This window comes from Theobroma cacao, chromosome 1 (assembly GCF_000208745.1).
Source record: "Theobroma cacao cultivar B97-61/B2 chromosome 1, Criollo_cocoa_genome_V2, whole genome shotgun sequence".
NCBI lineage: Eukaryota > Viridiplantae > Streptophyta > Magnoliopsida > Malvales > Malvaceae > Theobroma > Theobroma cacao.
Genome location: NC_030850.1, coordinates 13,074,746 through 13,094,861, shown reverse-complemented (window position 1 = coordinate 13,094,861; position 20,116 = coordinate 13,074,746). Strand labels below are relative to the sequence as shown.

At 34.7% G+C, this 20,116-nt stretch overlaps 2 protein-coding genes across 3 annotated transcripts; both read left to right on the top strand.

Annotated features, from left to right (window-relative positions):
* On the top strand, positions 4,442 to 5,633 carry LOC108661811 (F-box protein SNE). Its single transcript, XM_018120279.1, has one exon. The coding sequence runs from the start codon at positions 4,975 to 4,977 to the stop codon at positions 5,467 to 5,469; it is 495 nt and encodes a 164-aa protein (XP_017975768.1). The 5' UTR covers positions 4,442 to 4,974; the 3' UTR covers positions 5,470 to 5,633.
* On the top strand, positions 9,146 to 12,949 carry LOC18612452. Of its 2 annotated transcripts, none has more exons than XM_007049262.2 (2): positions 9,146 to 9,459; positions 10,072 to 12,949. In XM_007049262.2, the coding sequence occupies exon 2, from the start codon at positions 10,186 to 10,188 to the stop codon at positions 12,298 to 12,300; it is 2,115 nt and encodes a 704-aa protein (XP_007049324.2). In that variant the 5' UTR covers positions 9,146 to 9,459; positions 10,072 to 10,185; the 3' UTR covers positions 12,301 to 12,949. The 2 variants fall into 2 exon arrangements, with proteins under 2 accessions (XP_007049324.2, XP_007049323.2); XM_007049261.2 differs by having other exon boundaries at positions 9,904 to 12,949.

Below are 20,116 nucleotides of genomic sequence, written 5' to 3'. Positions count from 1 at the left end.
CTTTATCGATAACAAGCGGAGCCGCATAAACAGTAGAATTGATCTCAAAATGTCAAGGTGAACCACCTGATAAAAAGGGGAGAAAGCATAATTAAACACAAAGACAATTTCGTTTCTTTTGTTGTTCATGCAAGGAGAATGGCAACTGCGCATTCTTTCCTTAGTTTGCTTTAATCCTTAAATTTACATGACTGTCATTACCTATTTTTGTTGAAAATTGCTACTGGAGATAGTGGTGACATTGACTGTTATTATGTATTTGCTTTGATGGTAATGTTATTGCAATTGTGCTTTGATGATGTTATTGCAGTTTATAATTCGTTTGTTTAAGTGTTGATGATGATGATGTTATTGCAAGTTTATTATTATTATTATTGGAGACATTATGACTGATATTATGTATTTGCTTTAATGGTGATATTATTACAATTGTGCTTTGATGATATTCTTGTTGTTTATAATATTAGTGTTGTTGAGGTTGAGCATGATTCATTTGTCTAACTGTTGATAATGTTGTTATATCATGTTTATTTTAATGTTGACATTATTACAATCGCGCTTTGAGGTCGTTTTCCGGTCGTATTCACGCTAGATCTAGCCACCCCTAACCAGATCCAGTCACTTAATAGTCAAAGTTGGTCAAAATAGGGAGATCAAGATAAAGAAGGGAAGGAGGGGAGAAAAAAGGAAAGGAAAAATGTAAAGAAAAATTATAATTTTTTTATTGTTAAAAAATAAAAATACTTTTTAAAAGTATTCTCTTTTATTTTTCAAAAATAAAAATTTAAAACGTTAGAAAAAAATGTTTTTTAATTTTTTAATTTTATTTTTTTAAAAAAAATTATTTGTATAAAGAATGAGATTCTATCATGTCTCATGGATCAAGAGTGATGTGGCGTTTATTTGACCACACGATGCATTTGGATTGATTTGTTAACACATCACTAAATAACTTGACGGAATTAAACTTTGGACACATTAATAAATGGAATGAAACTTCAACTACTACATTGAACATTTGTTTTAGTATCGGTATGGCATTGGATATTTTCCTTTAACTATTAAGGTGTGTTCTGGTTGATCAGTCGACAGTTAACAGATTTCTTGACGGAACTAGACGTTGGGCACATTGATAGCTGGAATGAAACTTGGGAAACTACATTGAACTGTGGTTTTTAGTGTAGCTACTATATTGTATATTTTCCTGAACTACTGGACACCATGTTTGTTTGATCCTCCCTTAGAAAAATGCTAGTGCATTCTCCAGTACTGCTAAGCTTTATTGTTCAGCTAGCAATTACAGCAGGGTCAAGTGAACTAGTGTGGTCCTGCTAATAAATCTCAATTAGATCTTCATGAAATCCAGATCAGCAGTGTCCTCGGGGAGAAGAAATGCATCTATGAAGCCAGCCAAATTTCTTCCTGAACTCTGCTCCTAGTTTCAGCTTCTTGCCACAATGCCCTCAGTTCAAATCTTGGGAAACTATATTCCAAAACATTGAGATATAAAATCCATTTACATAAAACTGTTCAGAAGAAAGGAAAATAAATGTCATAAATCTCTCAGACATTAGCAGACCCTTAAGTATCATATTAAAATAAAATGTGTAAGAAAAATATCTTATAATTTCCTACTGACACTGACCATTAGCAGTAACATGATGTTAGACAACTTGTAGTTTTAAAATTGTTTCATAATGTGGACTGGAAGACAAAATAATTCCACGATAATTGAGAATTTCCTTAAACCATTCTTTACAGCTAGATTTTGGTCTAAATCAAATAAATATTGCTCTTAACTTTTTGAACCCTGAACACTATATCTTGTCACATTAGTGCCCAACCAACCAAGCATGATGAAGACTAGTCACATGATTAATTATTTCTTCCCTTATCTAATCAAAAGTCTCCTTGCAACGTTATTCACCCATTCTTCTTTTGGTACTAAATTAGCCTAGCTTGAGCAGAATATTTTGGGAAAGAAATTTGGCTTGAAAATTAGTGGGAAAAAAAAGGGACCTAAAAAGGGTACCCCAGCCCCATATCAGAGTTTATCAAACAGTAAAATTTGGCAGTATGTTAATATCAGTTTGTAAGTTGGATTAGAAGTTTCCTACCAAAAGTAACCCATGAAACAAGGAAAGTCCAACAAATCTCTAAGCCTTTGGAAGAACAAAACCACGAAGAAAATGTACAACCATTTCTAGCTAAACATCTTAAAACAATGAGTACTCCAGATTCCGTGATGGCTCACTTCAAGCTAAGAGAGCAGTTAGAGAAGGATGTCATGTATAGCATTGATTTGGAGCCCTGGCTGTAATTTCATTGTTTGTTTTTCCAGGTCCTATTCTGTTCACCTTTTATCTACTTGTTTGTTTTCTTTACATTGTTTCCATCATTTAAATGTGCCTCCATGGATTCAATGCAATCATCCAAATTAACAAATACTACTACTTAATATATATATATATATATATATATCTTGACCTTGGTTGTTAGTTTAGAAAAAAATATACATATTGAATGGCATTAATGCTAATGGGTCCTTCCGCCAAATACTACAGAGAGAACCTGGCCAGATGGATAACTTCAAGCACATAAATTTGATATGGGATTTTTTACTCTGGTTGAAAAGTTTTGGGTTTTGTACGGGAATTGTTACCCCGAGACATCTTCTTGTCCTAAATCTTGCAAATGACACGATTACCTAGATACCTCACAAGAAGAAAGTGAACAAAAACTAGGAAGCCAAACATGCAGATGGAAAGAGTCCACACATTAGTCTAGTTGGCTATCACTGACCCAATTTCAGTCTCTGCCGTGAAACCCCAAGATTTCCCCTTCTAAGACTAAGCAGAGTTTAAAATAAAATAATAAAAAGGGGGGTGAAATTTGATGGTCCATGGTTGTAGTGGTGCAGATGGATGCATGGCTTAGAGAAATGGTGAAAACTCTTATGTGCAACGTTTGACCGATTAGCATGTTTTTTCAAAGAGTAAAGTACAAGATGATAGTCGTTGGGGGAGTGAGTGAAAAATGTGAAAGTTTTTGCGCACTTTACGGATTTCTCCTTGTAATCTTGCAATTATCAAATTCCTCCCAGAAAGAATAGGGAACAGCGCCTGCTCAAGTGTGTCCAATGAACAAGTCCAACACAATACAGAACAAGTCTCCCATTAAAAACTCTAAGATATTGGTGGGGTACCCCTTTCCACAGAGCAGCAAAGCCTTCGTAAATCTAATGTCAATTTCAAGCCTTTATCTTAATGATATTTTATTATATGCTTTCTGTCTCAAAGGGACTTGGGGGTTTCCTTTCCAGGCCAAAATCCAAATACCATAAGACAACCAAATAGTTGCCTTCTGACCGTGACCTTAGAGCTCTTCATTTTGCTTTGGTTGTTGCCTGAAGGCTCATTATTATTATTTGAAGATGAAACATAAGATGCTTTTTGATATGACTTTTCTGGTGCCCAGTGAACAATCTGTTTTCATACTTGGATGCAGCTTATATGCAAACATTAATTACATAGGCATACATGTATAATCTATACATGTAGTAAAAATGTTTCTATGTACTTTAAATTTTTTTTAAGAAAAAAATTGGACTCAAATTCTCCTTTCTCGATTAAAAAAGAAAAAATTACTTTATATATATATATATATATATGCATCAGATAATTAATTTGTATGACCAAGTTCCTTTTAATTTTATCACCAAAAATCTGAAATTTCAGTTTTCTTTTTTCTTTTTTAATAACAGACAAAAGAAAAGCCCAGACAGTGGAAATCTTACCAAATCCTAATGCCTATATTTCTAGGACCTAAAGGTGAGTTTGCAAAAGAATGAAGTGGAGGGCAATTGAGATATCAATAGGGAAATATGTCAATAGCAACGATGAGAAATATCAGCCAGCAATATTCTCTGCCTGTTGAGGACTCAAAATTTCTTCTCTGGTTCCAATCAGCATGCTTGGATAGCAATTATAGGTTGCTTCCAGCGGTGTTGAAATGACATTTCGGTTTACATTTTCTCTTTTCCTTGTATCTTCTTTCTTCCAATGCAAAGTCCAAAAATCTTTTGTGAGAAAAAATGTGAAATCAACTTTGGCCTTTGCACCCCCACCCGATGAGCAGCTGGGCCTCACACATTTCACATTAGGCGTTCTATAGCTATTCCCCCTACTTGTGCAATATGGTCCAATCTGAAATTAGTGTGTAGGCGAAAAAAAACAACATAGAGTTGCAGACCATCTATGAATATAGCTGAAGAAAAACCAAAGTCTCTGCTTCACAAGTCACAGTGATTTTACCAACGGCCCTCAACCCTTGAAGCTAAAAGGAAAAAAAAAGTCTTTGAAATACGCAAACAACAACAAAAATGAAAACAACAACAATAACAACAAACTCGAAAACAATATACAAAAAGCAATTAAAGAAAAAGGCATAGCATCGGTTCCAGTTCTTTGCCTTGGCTCTTTTCCCTTGGCCCCTTCTCCTCTTCTCTCGATACCCCACCTCCCTCCCTCTCTCTCTCTCTCTCTCTCTCGCTCTCGTTAACCCAAAATTTTGGCTCCCTCCAACTCATGCACACTGTAAATTATGTTCTTTTTTTTGACATGCAGATAAAATTCTTACCACACCCCTGTTGCAAAAATGAAGAAAAAGAAAACTGTATCTAAATTTCTCAAGAACCCAGAACCAAAAAAAAAAAAATGAAAGGAAAAATTCTCTCTCTTTCCCTGTCTTCAAGTCTGTCTCTGTGTCTCTTTCCCTAATGCAAACACCCTCTCTTTTTCTATCCCTCCCTCTCTCTCTCTCTCTCTCAAAAGTCAAATCCCTTAAACCTTACGTTACACCTATAACACTTCTCCTATATATATAACCCACCATTTTGTTTTTCCTTTTAATTTCTCTTAACGCTACCTCTTCTTCTATTTCTTCTTTCTTCTTCTGTCTCTCTTTTCTTTAACAATGGTGCAACATCACCACCGCAACCGCCACCGCCAAGACCAAGAGACAGTCGAAGAGAACAAGGAAAAAAGACCCAAGTTCTTCATCAACGACCACGTCGACATCCTCGTAGAGATCCTCAAACGCCTCGACGGCCGTTCCCTGGGCGTCGCCGCCTGCGTTTGCCCCCTCTGGTGCACCATTGCTCGTAACGACTCCCTCTGGGAAGACCTCTGCTTTCGCCATGTGTCTCCTCCACCTTCCAGCGTGCGTTCCGTCGTCGTTGCCCTGGGTGGCTACAAACGCCTCTACATGGCTTGCGTGAGACCAGTGCTGAGCCGACTCGGACGAGTGAGGAGGGCGTCTTGGACTCGCGACGAGGTCCAGCTCTCGTTGTCCTTGTTTTGCGTTGATTGCTACGAAAGGCTTGGTGGAAGTAATAGTAGTAATGGGAGGCTCGTCGGGGAATTGTCACCGTCGTCTCTAATGTTCCTTTGCAAGCCCGTGAATGTTTGATTGATGGTTGTCTTTTGCAATTTAGTATACCTTAAAAATGAAAAATGATGATAAAAATTCTTTACAACTTTTTTTATTATTATTTTTATATTTTTTTTGTTGTTATAATTATTTGTGAAAATGTTACTAGCTTTGTCATTAATGAAAACGTTCTTGTTCATTTATTCTTTCTAATAATTTCTAATTTCTTGGTATATTTGAGTAAATATGAGAAGAGAAATGAACTTTTTCTTTTCTAGGCTATTTATTCGGGTTTGAATTGGAGGACGGTGAAGGTTGAGAAAGTGCCCAAATGTCATTTGGAATTCTTACCCAGACATAAATTTTTTTTTGTACCTCTTTCTCGAGAAAAGATACGACTTACGACACTAACCGTTACCCTTGCCTCAACCTGCTTCCCTTGTCCTACGGCGAAAACTGCAAAAAAGAAAAAATTAACCATGAAAAAGTAATTTTGTCCCTTATCTAATATAATATACTTTTTGGAGTATGTATAATATATATGTATATATATATAGGAGGAGAATTTCCAACTTCCATGCATAAAAAGTAACATTCATAGTTAATGACCGAATAATTACTTAAAAGGATAATAAAGTTTAACACATAAAAGGAAAAAAGCCAAGAGATAGGCTGCAAAAGAAAAGAGTTTCTTATAAAAAAACATAAGAACAATAGTAAATGTAATGGGGTTACCAATTGGATAAAATCCAATAAATAAATATAGATTCTTTCATGTCTTGAAATCCTTTGCTTGGACGGTAGTTGGGCCGTAAGGGCCCATTTGAATAGATACGAAAATTGCTATTTATGCTAAATGCACCCATGTTTTTTCTTCATTGTGCTTGTTTTCTAGCCCGTGGAATGAAAATCATTTTAAGTATTTATAATTTTTCTTAAAATTTTATGTAAATTATTTTTTTATATTTAATATACAGAAATTCTTTCTTAACAACCCGCAATTGGGTTCCTTTAGATTCCATGGAAAATGGATTAAATGGCCTTTTAAAAACCCATGATGGGGACATGATTGGTATGTACAAAAGTTACCGATTGAAGAAGAATAGACCAAATATGAATAAGTATTGTCTTAATTGTGCTTGGCGGTGAGTTATGAATTGAGCGATGGGCCTCCAGTTTCTGATTGTGACTGGACAAAGCCTCTCATTTGGGTGGGCCAACCATCTCTCTGCCACTTTGATTCACATGTTCTTTCTTCTCCGCTTGAACCACCCAATATCACTGCTACTACTGCCACATCTCCCCCAATCCCCATTCAATTCAATCTACTATTATTCTTTTTTGTTTTTGTCATACAATCACTCAAATTTATTCTACTAATCATAATTTAATACCTCTTAAAAGGTATAATCATTTTAATTCATTATGCTGTATTCCGCTAACAATCAAATAACGAATCACCTTAAGTCCATCAAAGAAAGTAATTTCTCCATAGTCATGCTGATGCTGCTCTTTGCGGTGCTAAATGATTTTTTTTTTTTTTTTACCGTTTTGTTTTGAGATGTTGGTAAACTTGTTTTTGATTTGTCTAGTTTTGAAATAAACTTGACTTTATATCAACATTCTTGTACATGATAAGATAATTTATTCATTTGATTGAGAAAAAAAAATACTTTTCTTTTCATTGCATGTGAAGAAGTTTAGGAACGGAAAAGAATATTGGAATCTTAGATCTTAAAACTCTCCTAAAACTGATAATAATGGCTAAACCAAACATAAGTTGTTTTAAAAAAAAAAAAGTTTGACTGTATATTACGAAGGTTTGCAAATTTAATTTTGACATCAAAACCAATTAAAACTGCAATAAGTTAGTATTTATCAATATCTTTTTTAATTTGGACAAAAACAAAAGTAACGTTATAGTATATTGCAACAAGCCGTATACTAGCATATATTGACAAATAAAATAAGTATGGAACAAGCAGGCTATCTTTAATAACGTTAAATGATCTATGGCATGCCTATCCCTCGAGGAAGAGAAGCCCTACAAATACTTAAGATAAGGTATGCTTAATAATATATATTCCATGGTCCACTCAATAATTTGGCATATTCGATTTTAGTTGAAATGTCTTTGTGGAGAAAACCAGTAAATAGAGATAGGGTTTGTTTTCGGATGAATTGGATGGGGTTAGAAAGGCTAGTTTGCAATCTAATACACAGTCCTAATCATCAACTCCTTCTTAATTTCAGATTCATTTCCATTAAATCTACTATACATGTACAGGGGTATCATTCAAAGCTACCATAATAGCTTGAAAACAACAACTACCTCCAAGTACAATGAAACTACACATTTAGTACAATGATGTCTTGGCTGTGGCCTGGTTGCTGGGTCTACATCCTTGAAAAAACCCATTGTATCTAGGGTTTCGATGCAAACTCCATCAAATTTTAGCTAGAAAACTTTATAATATCTTAATCAATGATTTGCAACTATAGAAGTATTGAAAAAACATCCAAGGCCAACCAGAAAAATAGATTGGAGATGGGGTAAAATGTTGGCAATTATCAGATTTTTGGTGGTTGAACCACTGTAATAACAATTCGACCAAGAAAAATAAAATATTAATATTTGACAATTTCACTAGATTTTAGGTTTAATGTATAGACATAAATTATTTGAAAGCAAAAAAAAAAACAATCCCATTTACTTAAGATAATTAAGGCATTTAAAAAGGAAATGTTGTAGATTCGAGAAGAAAAATAAACGTTCATGCATTTGTAATGTTAAGAGATTTAGCCTATGTAAATTATTATACATCCATACAAAGGCAAAGCCAAGAAGTGGTAGAGGGTAAAGATCGTCACTTTTAAATTTTTAATTTTTTTATTATTATAATTTAATATATATATATAATATAATATAATTATTTTTATAATTATCTTTTAATCCATGTTCGTATAAAATTTTAAAATCATCATTACATTCATGATTTTTCATACAGGGAGGATCAGCTCTGAGTAATTGCTCTCACCACCCCTTATCGTCTATTGATTGCTCAAAGCATAAGTCTAATTACTTTGAATCCATTTACTAAAAGAGATCGTTGGTCCAAATAAATGAAAAGCAAGCTAATTGTCTTTACCCATTAAATTCACTGCAGCAATAATGGTAAAAGGGAAAAAAAAAGAAAGGGAAATTAGAATATATTGGACTCCATTGATGCAAAATTTGAAGGTTCTTCCAACTCTGAATTTTGATTTTATTTACACACAGATAAAAAAGGGGAGTTAGCTACGATGAAAAGTGATGAAAGTAATAACGTAGGAAATAAAGGAATCTTGTTTTGCTTTTCTTCTACGTACCAAAAATACAAAAGAAAGGAAAAGATTTTAACTTTTTCTTTTCCATGGAATTATTTATTACCTAAAATAAACAAACAAATAACTGAAAGAGAAAACCATTATCCTTTACCCAACTCTACTTCTATCCGCTACCAAACATTTCCCCAGTGAACATAATTTCCCATTATTATTAATATCACAATTATTACAATACTTAATTATGTCTTTTTCTTTTTCTTTTTTACTTTTCTTTAATTTAAAAATATAATTTTTTTTACAAAATAAATAAATAAACACTGTGCGTATTACGCACAGAGTACACAATAGCAACCCCCACCATTAAATACTATTAACACCGTTTACTTTCACTGAAAATTATCATTTTTATTTATTAATTTTCGCCCACCCCATTTTTCCTGATCGGCGATAGACGGAATCCCAAATTTCTCGCCGCCGATTTTAATCCCTCTAAATTCCCGGTTTAGAACCCTAATTTGTTTCCGCCAGTTAGTTCAGTGCACTCCCCCCAAAAGAGTTTGTTCTTTTATTTTTATTTGTTTCTTAGTTTTAACTGCACTAGGATTCACAAATTAGCTCAAAATCTTGATTTGCTCAAGCTTTAAAGGACACGTGGCGATCTGGGTCTTGCTTAACATCCATTGCTGCTCAAATCTCAGTGAGGTTAGTTTCTTTTCTTTGTTTTCATTTTTAACTTTAATTTATGTGGAAATGTTTACTTATACACTTTAATTCTGTAAAAAGTTTTAACTCTTTAGTTAAATTTTGGGGTAAACTCACTTGATTTATGTAGTTTTTGAGCTGTTGAACTTGGATCCGTTTGCTTTTTGTTATTTGGCTTTGAAATTAGTGCGATTTGCGTTTTCAAATTTTTGCAAATTTAGCTGTTTTTTTATGGCTTTTTTAGTTTGTTCGAATGGGTTTTTTTTAACTGAGAAAATTATGGAAACAGTAATTGAAATCAACTGCCAAGTTTTACATTTATTTGCTCTAAGATAAGGAATAACCCAACTTTGGTAATGCTTGGATATGGTTAATTTTGATTGATTGATTGATTTGTTTAGCTTACAATTTTGATTTTTTTTTTGTCTTTCTCTGGTTTCTCAGCAATCGAGTAGAACTTAAAAAGTTAAGATCTTGGATTCAAAGATGTGTAATTAGGGTTAATTAAGCGCGTTTGAAAGTTTCATGACTTGGTCAGTTAGAGTGTTACTTGGGAAAAACGAAGCTTGATTTTGGGAAAGATCTAAATGTTGTCTTGCTGACTATATGCAGAAAACATGAGATGGTTCAATATGACAATTCAGCTTCTTTTATGGTTAATCATGTTGGGGTCCTTATAACTTTTGTTTGGAGAGTTTGGTTTTAAAAATCGTTTGAACGTTTTGAATGGAAGCAAACAAAGAGGAAGCTCTTAAAGCGAAAGAGATCGCTGAGAAGCGATTTTGTGAAAGAGACTTTGCAGGTGCTAAGAATTATGCATTAAAGGCTAAATCTTTGTATCCTGGATTGGAGGGTATATCGCAGATGGTGTCCACATTTGAAGTTTATGTTGCTTCTGAGACTAAATGTAATGGTGTAATCGATTACTATTCAATTCTTGGGTTGAAGCCTTCTGCAGATAAAGAGGCAGTGAAGAAACAGTACAGAAAGATGGCTGTGCTACTCCATCCTGATAAGAATAAATGTGTGGGAGCTGATGGGGCATTTAAACTTGTATCTGAAGCATGGACTTCGTTGTCAGATAGAATCAAGAAAGGTTCCTATGATATCAAGAGAAACAAACAGGTGCCTTCTGGAGTGGTTCAAACTACAACATATACTGCTGGGGTTACAGGTGTCGGCAACTGTTCAAATCCAACATCACAGGGTAGACTTGATACTTTTTGGACTGTATGCACATCTTGTAAAGTCCAGTATGAATATCTTCGGAAGTATGTCAATAAGAGACTTTCATGTAAGAACTGCCGAGGTACTTTTATTGCTGTTGAAACTGGGTCAGCCCCTGTGAACGGTTCTTTCCCCTACTGTCCTTGGTCTTACGTGCCAAGTAATGGATATGGAAGTCATGGATATGATGGGGTCACATATGTCCCAACTAATGCTACATTTTTTCCTGGAAATGGGGTCTCAGGCTATCATCCTGGGCATGGGTATGAGTATGTTTCTAACATGTCATTTCAATGGAGCTCCTTCTCTGGAACTTCTACTGGGATTGCAAGCCATAATGGAGTATCAGCCATTTCAACCGATGCTGTTTATCAGACCAATGGAGATGCTAGAGGAGCAGGGTCGAAGGTGAAATTGAGTGCCAATGCAAAACGTTCCATGAAAAACATTGCCATGCAGACAACTCCAAATGTGTCCAATGGCTATAATGAATCTTCAGGATCTAAGACTGGTAGACTTGAGAAGAAAAGGAAGGTTGTTGTTGGTTCCAACTTCAGAAATGGATATGAAGACAAGGAATTAAAATCTTCAGAAGCAGGATTAGCAAATGAAAATGGTGTTGAGCATGATCCAAAGCTTTCCAACCCTTGTGAACCTCCAAATAGGCGAAGCTCAATTGCCCCCGCATTTGATGCTAGAAAGTTGTTGATTGACAAGGCAAGGTCACAAATTCGGAAGAAGTTAGAAGAGCTTAGGTTGGCTTCAGAGGCAGCAGCCACAACAGCTTCTGCAGTTATATTAGGCACTGAAGATGGTCAACCACAAGTGGCTGGAAAGGCTCTCAAAAGGACAAATTTGGCTGTTTCTGTTCATCAATCAGCACCAAATAAAAGTGCACCGGTCTCAATTACAGTTCCTGACCCCGACTTTCATGATTTTGACAAAGATAGATCTGAGGAATGCTTCAAACCAAAGCAAATATGGGCCCTGTATGACGAAGACGATGGTATGCCTCGTTTGTACTGTTTGATTCGCCAGGTTGTCTCAGTAAAACCATTTAAGATTCTCATCTCTTACTTGAACTCCAAAACTGATAATGAATTTGGGTCAGTAAGTTGGGTGGATTCTGGGTTTACTAAATCTTGTGGACACTTCAGGGCCTGGAATCCTGACTTTATTGATCAAGTCAACATTTTCTCTCATCTTCTGAGAGGACAAAAGGCTGGAAGGGGAGGCTGCGTTCGGATATTCCCCAAAAGTGGAGATATTTGGGCTGTTTATCGAAATTGGTCACCAGATTGGAACAGGTCAACTCCTGATGATGTGAGGCACCAATATGAGATGGTCGAGGTGCTTGATGATTACTCGGAAGAGCTTGGAGTTTGTGTTGCTCCCCTTATCAAATTGGCTGGGTTCAAGACAGTATATCAGAGAAGTACGAATAAGGATGCCATTAGATGGATTCAGAGGAGAGAGATGTTTCGCTTTTCACACCAGGTTCCATCTTGGTTACTTAAAGGAGAAACCAGTAATTTGCCAGATCATTGTTGGGATCTAGACCCAGCTGCGACTCCGGATGAACTTCTTCATGCTGCAACAGAAGCAAAGGCTTAACATAACCTTGTCATGCAGGAAAGCATGATTAGTTTGGAATTTGATTTACCATTCTTACAGAAAATTTAGATTGACTGTACAAACATTTCACACTTGGTTAGCGGCCAATGCAACATTAACTCCTGATGATTTTAGAGGATGTAATATTGCTGAGGAACAGAACCTACGCATCTACAACTCTGAATCTATTGACTGTTTGGTTACAAAAATGCTTTTCTTGTCCATCCGAGCTGTAACATGTATTGATAGTCACAACACTTTTGGAACTGAGAACTTATGCAGTATTTTTAATTCAGACCAATTCCCTTGGGCCTAATGAAACCTCATTTTGCTAGCTATCTGGCTGGTGCGGGTGTTTACATTCTTTTTTCAGGAATCAGAAGGAAATGCATAAAATTGCTGAATCAAGGTGTGGCAGTTGGATCTAATTAGAATTAAGTTTTAAGTTTTATGGTACCAAAGGTTACTCCCCGGGGCCTCAAGTCTTCCTCCAGAGATCCTTGTTGTAAATTGATAATTAGCCGTTAGACTAATTATCCATTTTGAGCTTATATTTACTGAATTTATTGTTTAATGCATCTTGATTTAACAAATGTAAGCACATGGCACATGGACGATATATGAAATGAACAAATAAGAATGTTGAAAAGTTTTGTTTGTTGTAACTAGGCTGAATTTTCTATTGTGGCATCTTTGCCCGATGCAAGTGTTGACTCTTGCTCTTTGCACGCATCCACACTATGAAACTCCACTACTCGAAATTAGGTATAGTCTACCCCTGGAATTAAACCATGTTGGTTTATCTTTAATATTCTTGCTTATGTCTTCTTCTTATTGGTTATTTCTGTTGAAAAATAGTATATTTCATAAGATTCAAACATCTCATATTGTCGAAATACAAGAAAGGTGAATGCCTTATATATAAAAATCCATTATAAACTTATTGCAAGCAAAGAAAATGAAGTGGGTTTATGTATACACAAGATTGGATTAGACCTTGAGAAATTTTAGATTCCCCCTCTTGTGTGCAAATATACACATGGGTTGTGTCCAAGTGAATTTTTGTACCTTGGTTTTATTTTTTTAAGCTTTTTCAACCTTTGATTGAATCAGACTCAAACTCTACCATACTTACCTACCTCTCCTAGTTTTGCTCCAATGTCTATCTAACTAAGTACTGTTGGCTACAACGTATACCTGACTTAGTATTCATGCTGACCATGTTTGTACTACTGGCTACAACGTATACCTGACTTAGTATACAAGCTGACCAGGTTTTTCTCTAACTCCTTGAGGCTTTTTCTCAACTCCCTGATCTGGTGCAACATTCACCTTATTTGATGCAACGTTCACTTCGTTCCCTGTCTATAAATACAGCCTCATACTCTCACTCACAACACACACTAAAGCCTTTCATCTTTTCTTAAGTCTTCTCTGCTTCCTTTCTTTCTTAGTTGGGTTCTTTCTTTCTGCAGTCCTTATCATCCCTTATTAGTTTGTGCAAACTATCAAGAATGGTCTGTTGAATCTTGGAGGATAACCACTACAGTCCTTTTGCACTGAGTTTTATACTCCGAAGGGACGAAAATTATCCTTAAGGACAGTGATATCACACTTTAAACTTCCTTGTGTTCTTACTTACTTTATTTTATTTCATTTTCTTTTAACAATTTCAACTTCTCTTTGTTAAGAATGGCTCTATGCGTTGATAGCCTTTAGGTAAAAATAGTTTAGTCTGCCAAGAGCCACAACTATCATTTTCCTTGTTTGGTGAAATTAAACAGTTGTCATTCCTACATTTGTCATTTTAAATACGAGTAAACTTGTATATTTTTGTGATTTTATCCTTTTTTTCATATGACACGGTATATTTTTTTACTTAACTAATATCTTGTAGATAATTTATGTTCCCATGAGATATTCGACTCTTAATTTTCTCTTATAAAATTATTAAAATACTCTCAATTCAAAATTAACTTATTTGATCACATTCCAAAATAATTTTATAATTTTATTAAGTTTTTGTGATTCTAACTTTTTTCACATCACACTTAAAAATATTCAATCCGACAAAGATGACAACAGCTGTCAAGGTGGATACATATTTACTATAAATAGCCAAGCAATCAGTCGGAAGAGTTCCAAACTAGAGATGATAGTTGACTCTACAATTGAAGTTAAATATATATCTATGTTTGAGGCAACGAAAAATGATGTTTGGATCAAGAATTGCATCACTGAACTAGGTGAGATTCCTAGCATCGCTAAGTCAATACCTTTATATTATGACAACAATGAAGCAAATACGCAAGCAAAGGAATTAAGTTCTCATTTAGGATCCAAACATTTACTAAGGCGATATCACTTGATCAAGGAGACCATACAAAGAGGTGATATAAAGATTGAACGTGTTCTCTGATAAATGAGATTGAAGAATAATTCCAGATTGAATCAAATCTAGAAAATAAAAAGCTTAATAAAAAACAAAGGAAGAACAGATCAAGCTAAGGTAGGCAGACAGAATAAGATAAAGGCAAAATGCAGAGTGTAAGATGATGAGATGTTTGTCTTGTACGCATCGTTTTGGAAGCAATACAAGGTGGTCATATAACCTTGATGATACGACAAGGTTTCAAGCTAATGTTTTTAAAGTTAGTTAGATTGTACAGATTAGTAAAGTAGCTTTTTTTATTGTTTAATCATTTTTTACCAATGTATATAAAACACTGTACAAATCATTCTTTTGATGAGAAAATATTCTAACATTGCTCAAAAATGTTTGTGCCGTTTTTCCCTCTTGAGGTTGTCATCTTTCCTTTTGTCATGGTATTAAAGCAGGTTTGTTACAGGTACAAAACGAATCAAAATCAATTCATAGGGCAATACCTTCTTGTCCTGCATCAATCCTTTTGTACTGTTTTCAATCCTTCGAATTAGTAAGTATACTAGCCTCTCTCTTTATCTTCATACCGTCTCCTTTGTTGCCATTTAAGAAATAGAAAAATGATTGAGTCAACTAAGTCTACAACTCAAAGAACCAATCAAACCACCACCACACCTGCCATGCAACTCTTAACAGCAAATGATCCCCAATCTCTATATGACCTTCATCATATTGACCATCCAAGTCCAGAGATAGTTAATCCTAAACTTACCACAAACAACTATGTGGCTTGGAGCCGTTCTTTTTTACTAGCTCTATCAATTAGAAACAAAACAGGGTTCATCACTAAAACCATCCCTAAAATCTCTATTATTAACCCACTTTATCTAGCTTGGAATAAATGTAATAACCCGATCGTTGCTTGGCTTTTAGACTCCATCTCACAACCAATAGCATCTACTATTTTCTTCATGGATTCTACCATTGAAATTTGGAACACCTAAAACAAAACTTTCCCCAACCAAATGACATAAGCGTTTGCAATCTACAATATAACCTTGGTAGTGTGACTCAAGGAACCAAGAATGTAGATGAGTACTTTTTAAAGTTGAAAGGCATTGAGAACAGTTAATAAGCTATAGGCCTCTGCCACACTGTCAGTACGATAAGTGTGACCCAAATTGCTTCAAGATTTACTCAAACCAATACCAAAAAGACTTAGTATTTAAGTTCCTCAATAGCCTAAATGAGTCATTCTCTACCATCAGATCCTAAATCATTTTGATGGATCAAATACATGCATTGGATAAAGTTTATAGTATGGTTCTTAGGGAAAAAACTCAGAGGAGTTTATTTGCATAATTTTAACCTTTCATGGAATCTTCATTTGTGGTTGCTACACTCACTGTGGCAAGAAAAGTCATGTAAAAGAAAAATGCTACAAACTTCTTGGTTTTCTAGAAGATTTTAAGTTTACTAAAGGAAAACCATATGCAAAGAAAAGATCAGTTATGGTGAACAATCCATCAGCAGATGATGCTCAAACTAGTCATGTGGAAGAAATGGGAAACATCAACTCCAAGTCTCAAATATCTTTAATATAGAAACAAGTTTATAGTTTAACGGATCTCTTGAATGAAAATGGACTGATCAGCAATGATGGTAAGAATGTCCTAGCAAACACATAACTAGCCAATCTTTCACTTATAAATTCTGCCTTTATAGGTATAGTCTCTAACCAAGCTTGTTTCAACACACACAATAACTTACCCTCTGAATATAAACATGTTGATACTGCCATGATAGAACATGATTGCTAATTCAATTTTCATTATCTGTTAAGGTGACATATGCTAATAGAACAAAGATCTTGGCCATCAAAAAAGCCCTTCAAATTGTGGCGGCATCTAGGTGGGGTAGTGTTGATTGTGTTATTGTGGAGAGTGACTTAGAGAATGAGGTGAAGTGGGTTAGGGAGTTATCAACAGTCCCTCGAAAATATAGAATTACCATGATGCATATGGAATTTTTCAAATCATAATTGAAGAATTAGAGATTTCTGAAAATTCCAAGATCCGTGAATAGGGTTGCTGATTCATTGGTTAAGGTAGGGGTCTATAAAGAGGATAAGTTCCTATGGGTTATTACTGAAGATGGTGAAGATGGCCCAATCCTTCTAGAAGTTTGTTAAGTATGATTTGTTTTTCCCTTTTCCTCTTTGGTTATGCTTGCCACTACTACTACACTACTCCTTGTGTGGTTTTTTGTAGACAGGTTGTTTTCTATGTTCTGGTTTTGATTCTCTGGTTTGATCTAGCTATGTGGATGACGTTTTGGTTTTTGTTGTGGGTTGGTCTAGCTTGTAGATATTATGTTGGATGAAGGGTCTTTATGTTTTTGTTTTCATTCCTTAAGCTAAGGTGTGATTTTTTATTGTCCAAGGGTTTTTTTCTTAAGTTTCATTTGAGTTTTTGTACCTCTGCACGGGGAAAGTGGAGGTCTTACTTACCTCTTGCTGGTTTGAGTGATGTAAATTTTTTTTTTTAGGTCTGAAAAGGTCTTGTATTACAGGTCTCTCTTTGTTTACCTTGCAGTTTTTTGGTGTTTCCAAAACCAAAATGATTTTTGCTTCTTCTCATGATATGTGAATGAAATTCCCAACTTTTCAAAAAAAAAAATGATAGAACAAGGTCATTAGATCATGGACTCTAGGGCCACGGATCATATAGCTTATTCATTAGATAGTTTCACCTTAGCTAAACTTGTACAAATCGCTATGTCCAATTACTAAATGATAAAAGAGCTATGGTTTCTCACATTGGCTTAGTCAAAATAAATTCATCACTGACCCTACAAAATGTTCTTTATGTCCCAAACTTTAAATTCAGTCTTATGTCAATAAGACAACTTATACCAAGAAAAATTTTGATCTATTCACTAACTCATACTGCGTTGTTCAAGGCATTCTCACTTGGACAACGATTGAGGTTGCTAAGGCATCTTCAAGGTTATATATGATGCAAGAAAACCATGATGAACAAGACATTTCTAAGTTCTGTTTTGACAAAGTTGTAAAGTTTCCTTCAAAGGTTTCTGTCAATGCTTGTAATGTAGGATATAAAACCTTTGATCTTTGGCACTTTAGGCTAGGCCATGAACCATTAGAGAGAATTAACATAATTCATCAAAACTATCTAGTTGTTTCTAGCTCAAATGAATTAATTTGTGAAATCTGTCCTTTGGCAAAACAAAAAAGGCTTTCTTTTCCTACTCATGTTCAAAGTACTACATTTCCATTTCAATTAATACATACTGACATTTAGGGACCCTATGAAACCCCAACATTGTCACAAGAAAGAAATTTCTTAACTATTGTAGATAACTATTCTTGATTTACTTGATATTCTTTATGAAAAATAAATCAGAAGTTTCAAGCATCATTCCATTTTTTAAAGCTTATGTACAAAAACAATTTGAATTTTCAATAAAATGCATAAAATCAGATAATGGAAATGAGTTTAGACTTTCTTTTTTTTTTTGCCAAAATGGGATCATTCATAAACTATCTTGTGTGGATAACCCCCAGCAGAATGGTGTGGTGGAAAGGAAACACCAACACATTCTAATGGTAACAAAAAACTTAATGCATCAATCAAATGTCCCACTTTATTTATGGGGAGATGCAGCACACACTGCTGTTAAAATTATCAATAAAGTCCCTACAAAAATACTGAATAATAAGTCACCATATGACCTGTTATTCAATAAACCACCAGTATATGATTACTTAAGAGTTTTTGGATGCCTATGTTTTGTATCAACCCTATCACAACATAAGAAAAAGTTAGATAAAAGAATAAGTAAGTGCATATTTTTAGGTTATCCAAATAATGTGAAAAGGTATAGAGTAAATGATCTATGTTCAAGAAAAGTCCTAGTATCCAGAGACATTTTTTCATGAACAAGTTTTCCCATTTTAGTTACCAGAAAACAATACATACTCTGATGCATTTCATCAAACACTTGATATACTTGATGCATATATTGATGATTTTGACTCTACACCCCTATATCACCCTTACCAAGACCACATACTTACTGATTCATACTCATATGAACCTCTTATGTCACTTGAAAATCCATCTACTTCCAGCTCAAGTCAATATCCCATAATTCACATTCACAAGACAATGTACTTACTACCACTGCTAGTGACAGCATAAATACAACTAGTTCACAAGATAAAAATATACCAACTAGAAGAAGCACAAAACAAAAACAATACCAAAGCAGCTCGATGCTTACCTTATCAACCTACCTTCTCATACCAATGTTGTCACTTCACATCCAATAACCAACCATTTATCTGTTAATTAACTTGCACTTGCACATAAAGCTTTCAATATAGCCTTATCACACATTAATGAACCAAGCTTTTACCATCAAGCTATAAAGCATTTGTGTTGGAGAAAAGCTATGAATCTTGAACTTTAGGCCTTGCAAGATACTGGTACATGGAGTGTAATGCCTCTGCCATCAAATTCACATACCATAGGATGTAAATGGATTTATAAAGTCAAATTAAAGGCAATTGGAGAAATTGAAAGGCACAAAGCCATATTGGTTGCCAAGGGGTACAATCAAGTGGCAAGCTTTGACTACTAAGAAACTTTCAACCCAATAGCAAAGCAATCAACTGTTAGAGTCTTTTTTGCAGTAGCTGCAACAAATAATTGGCATTTGTCACAATTAGATGTCAACAATGCATTCCATAATGGAGACTTGGATGAAGAGGTCTATATGGATATACCACAGGATTATTCTATTAAGGGGGAATGTCCTACAGGGTCTAAACTAGTATATAGATTACATAAATCATTATATGGTTTAAAATAAGCATCCAAGAAATGGAATGCCAAGTTTACTGCCTCATTCATACAGTTTGGATTCAAACAAACAAGTGCAAATTACTCTTTGTTTACCATGAAGATCTCAAATGGAGATTTCATAGCCTTACTAGTATATGTAAATGACATTCTAATTGGCAGTACATATACTTGAGCAGCAACAAAGGTCAAAGAATTTTTAAATGCATAATTCAAGTTAAAAGACCTTGGAAAAGTTAGATAATTCCTAAGGCTTGAGATATTGAAAATACCAGAAAAAATCACCATTAGTAAAAGAAAATATACACTGGACTTAGTTGAAAAACATGGGATGTTAGAAGCTAAGCCAATAAGCACTCTAATTGACTACAATCAGAAGTTACAAAGCGCTCACGATGATGAAACATTGTCAAATCCAACCATTTACAGACAATTAATAAGTAAACTATTGTAATTCGCATTCAGCAGACCATATATTAGTTATGTTGTACAAGCTTTATCACAGCGTATGGATAAGCTTGGTGAACCACATTGACGTCGGGGTATT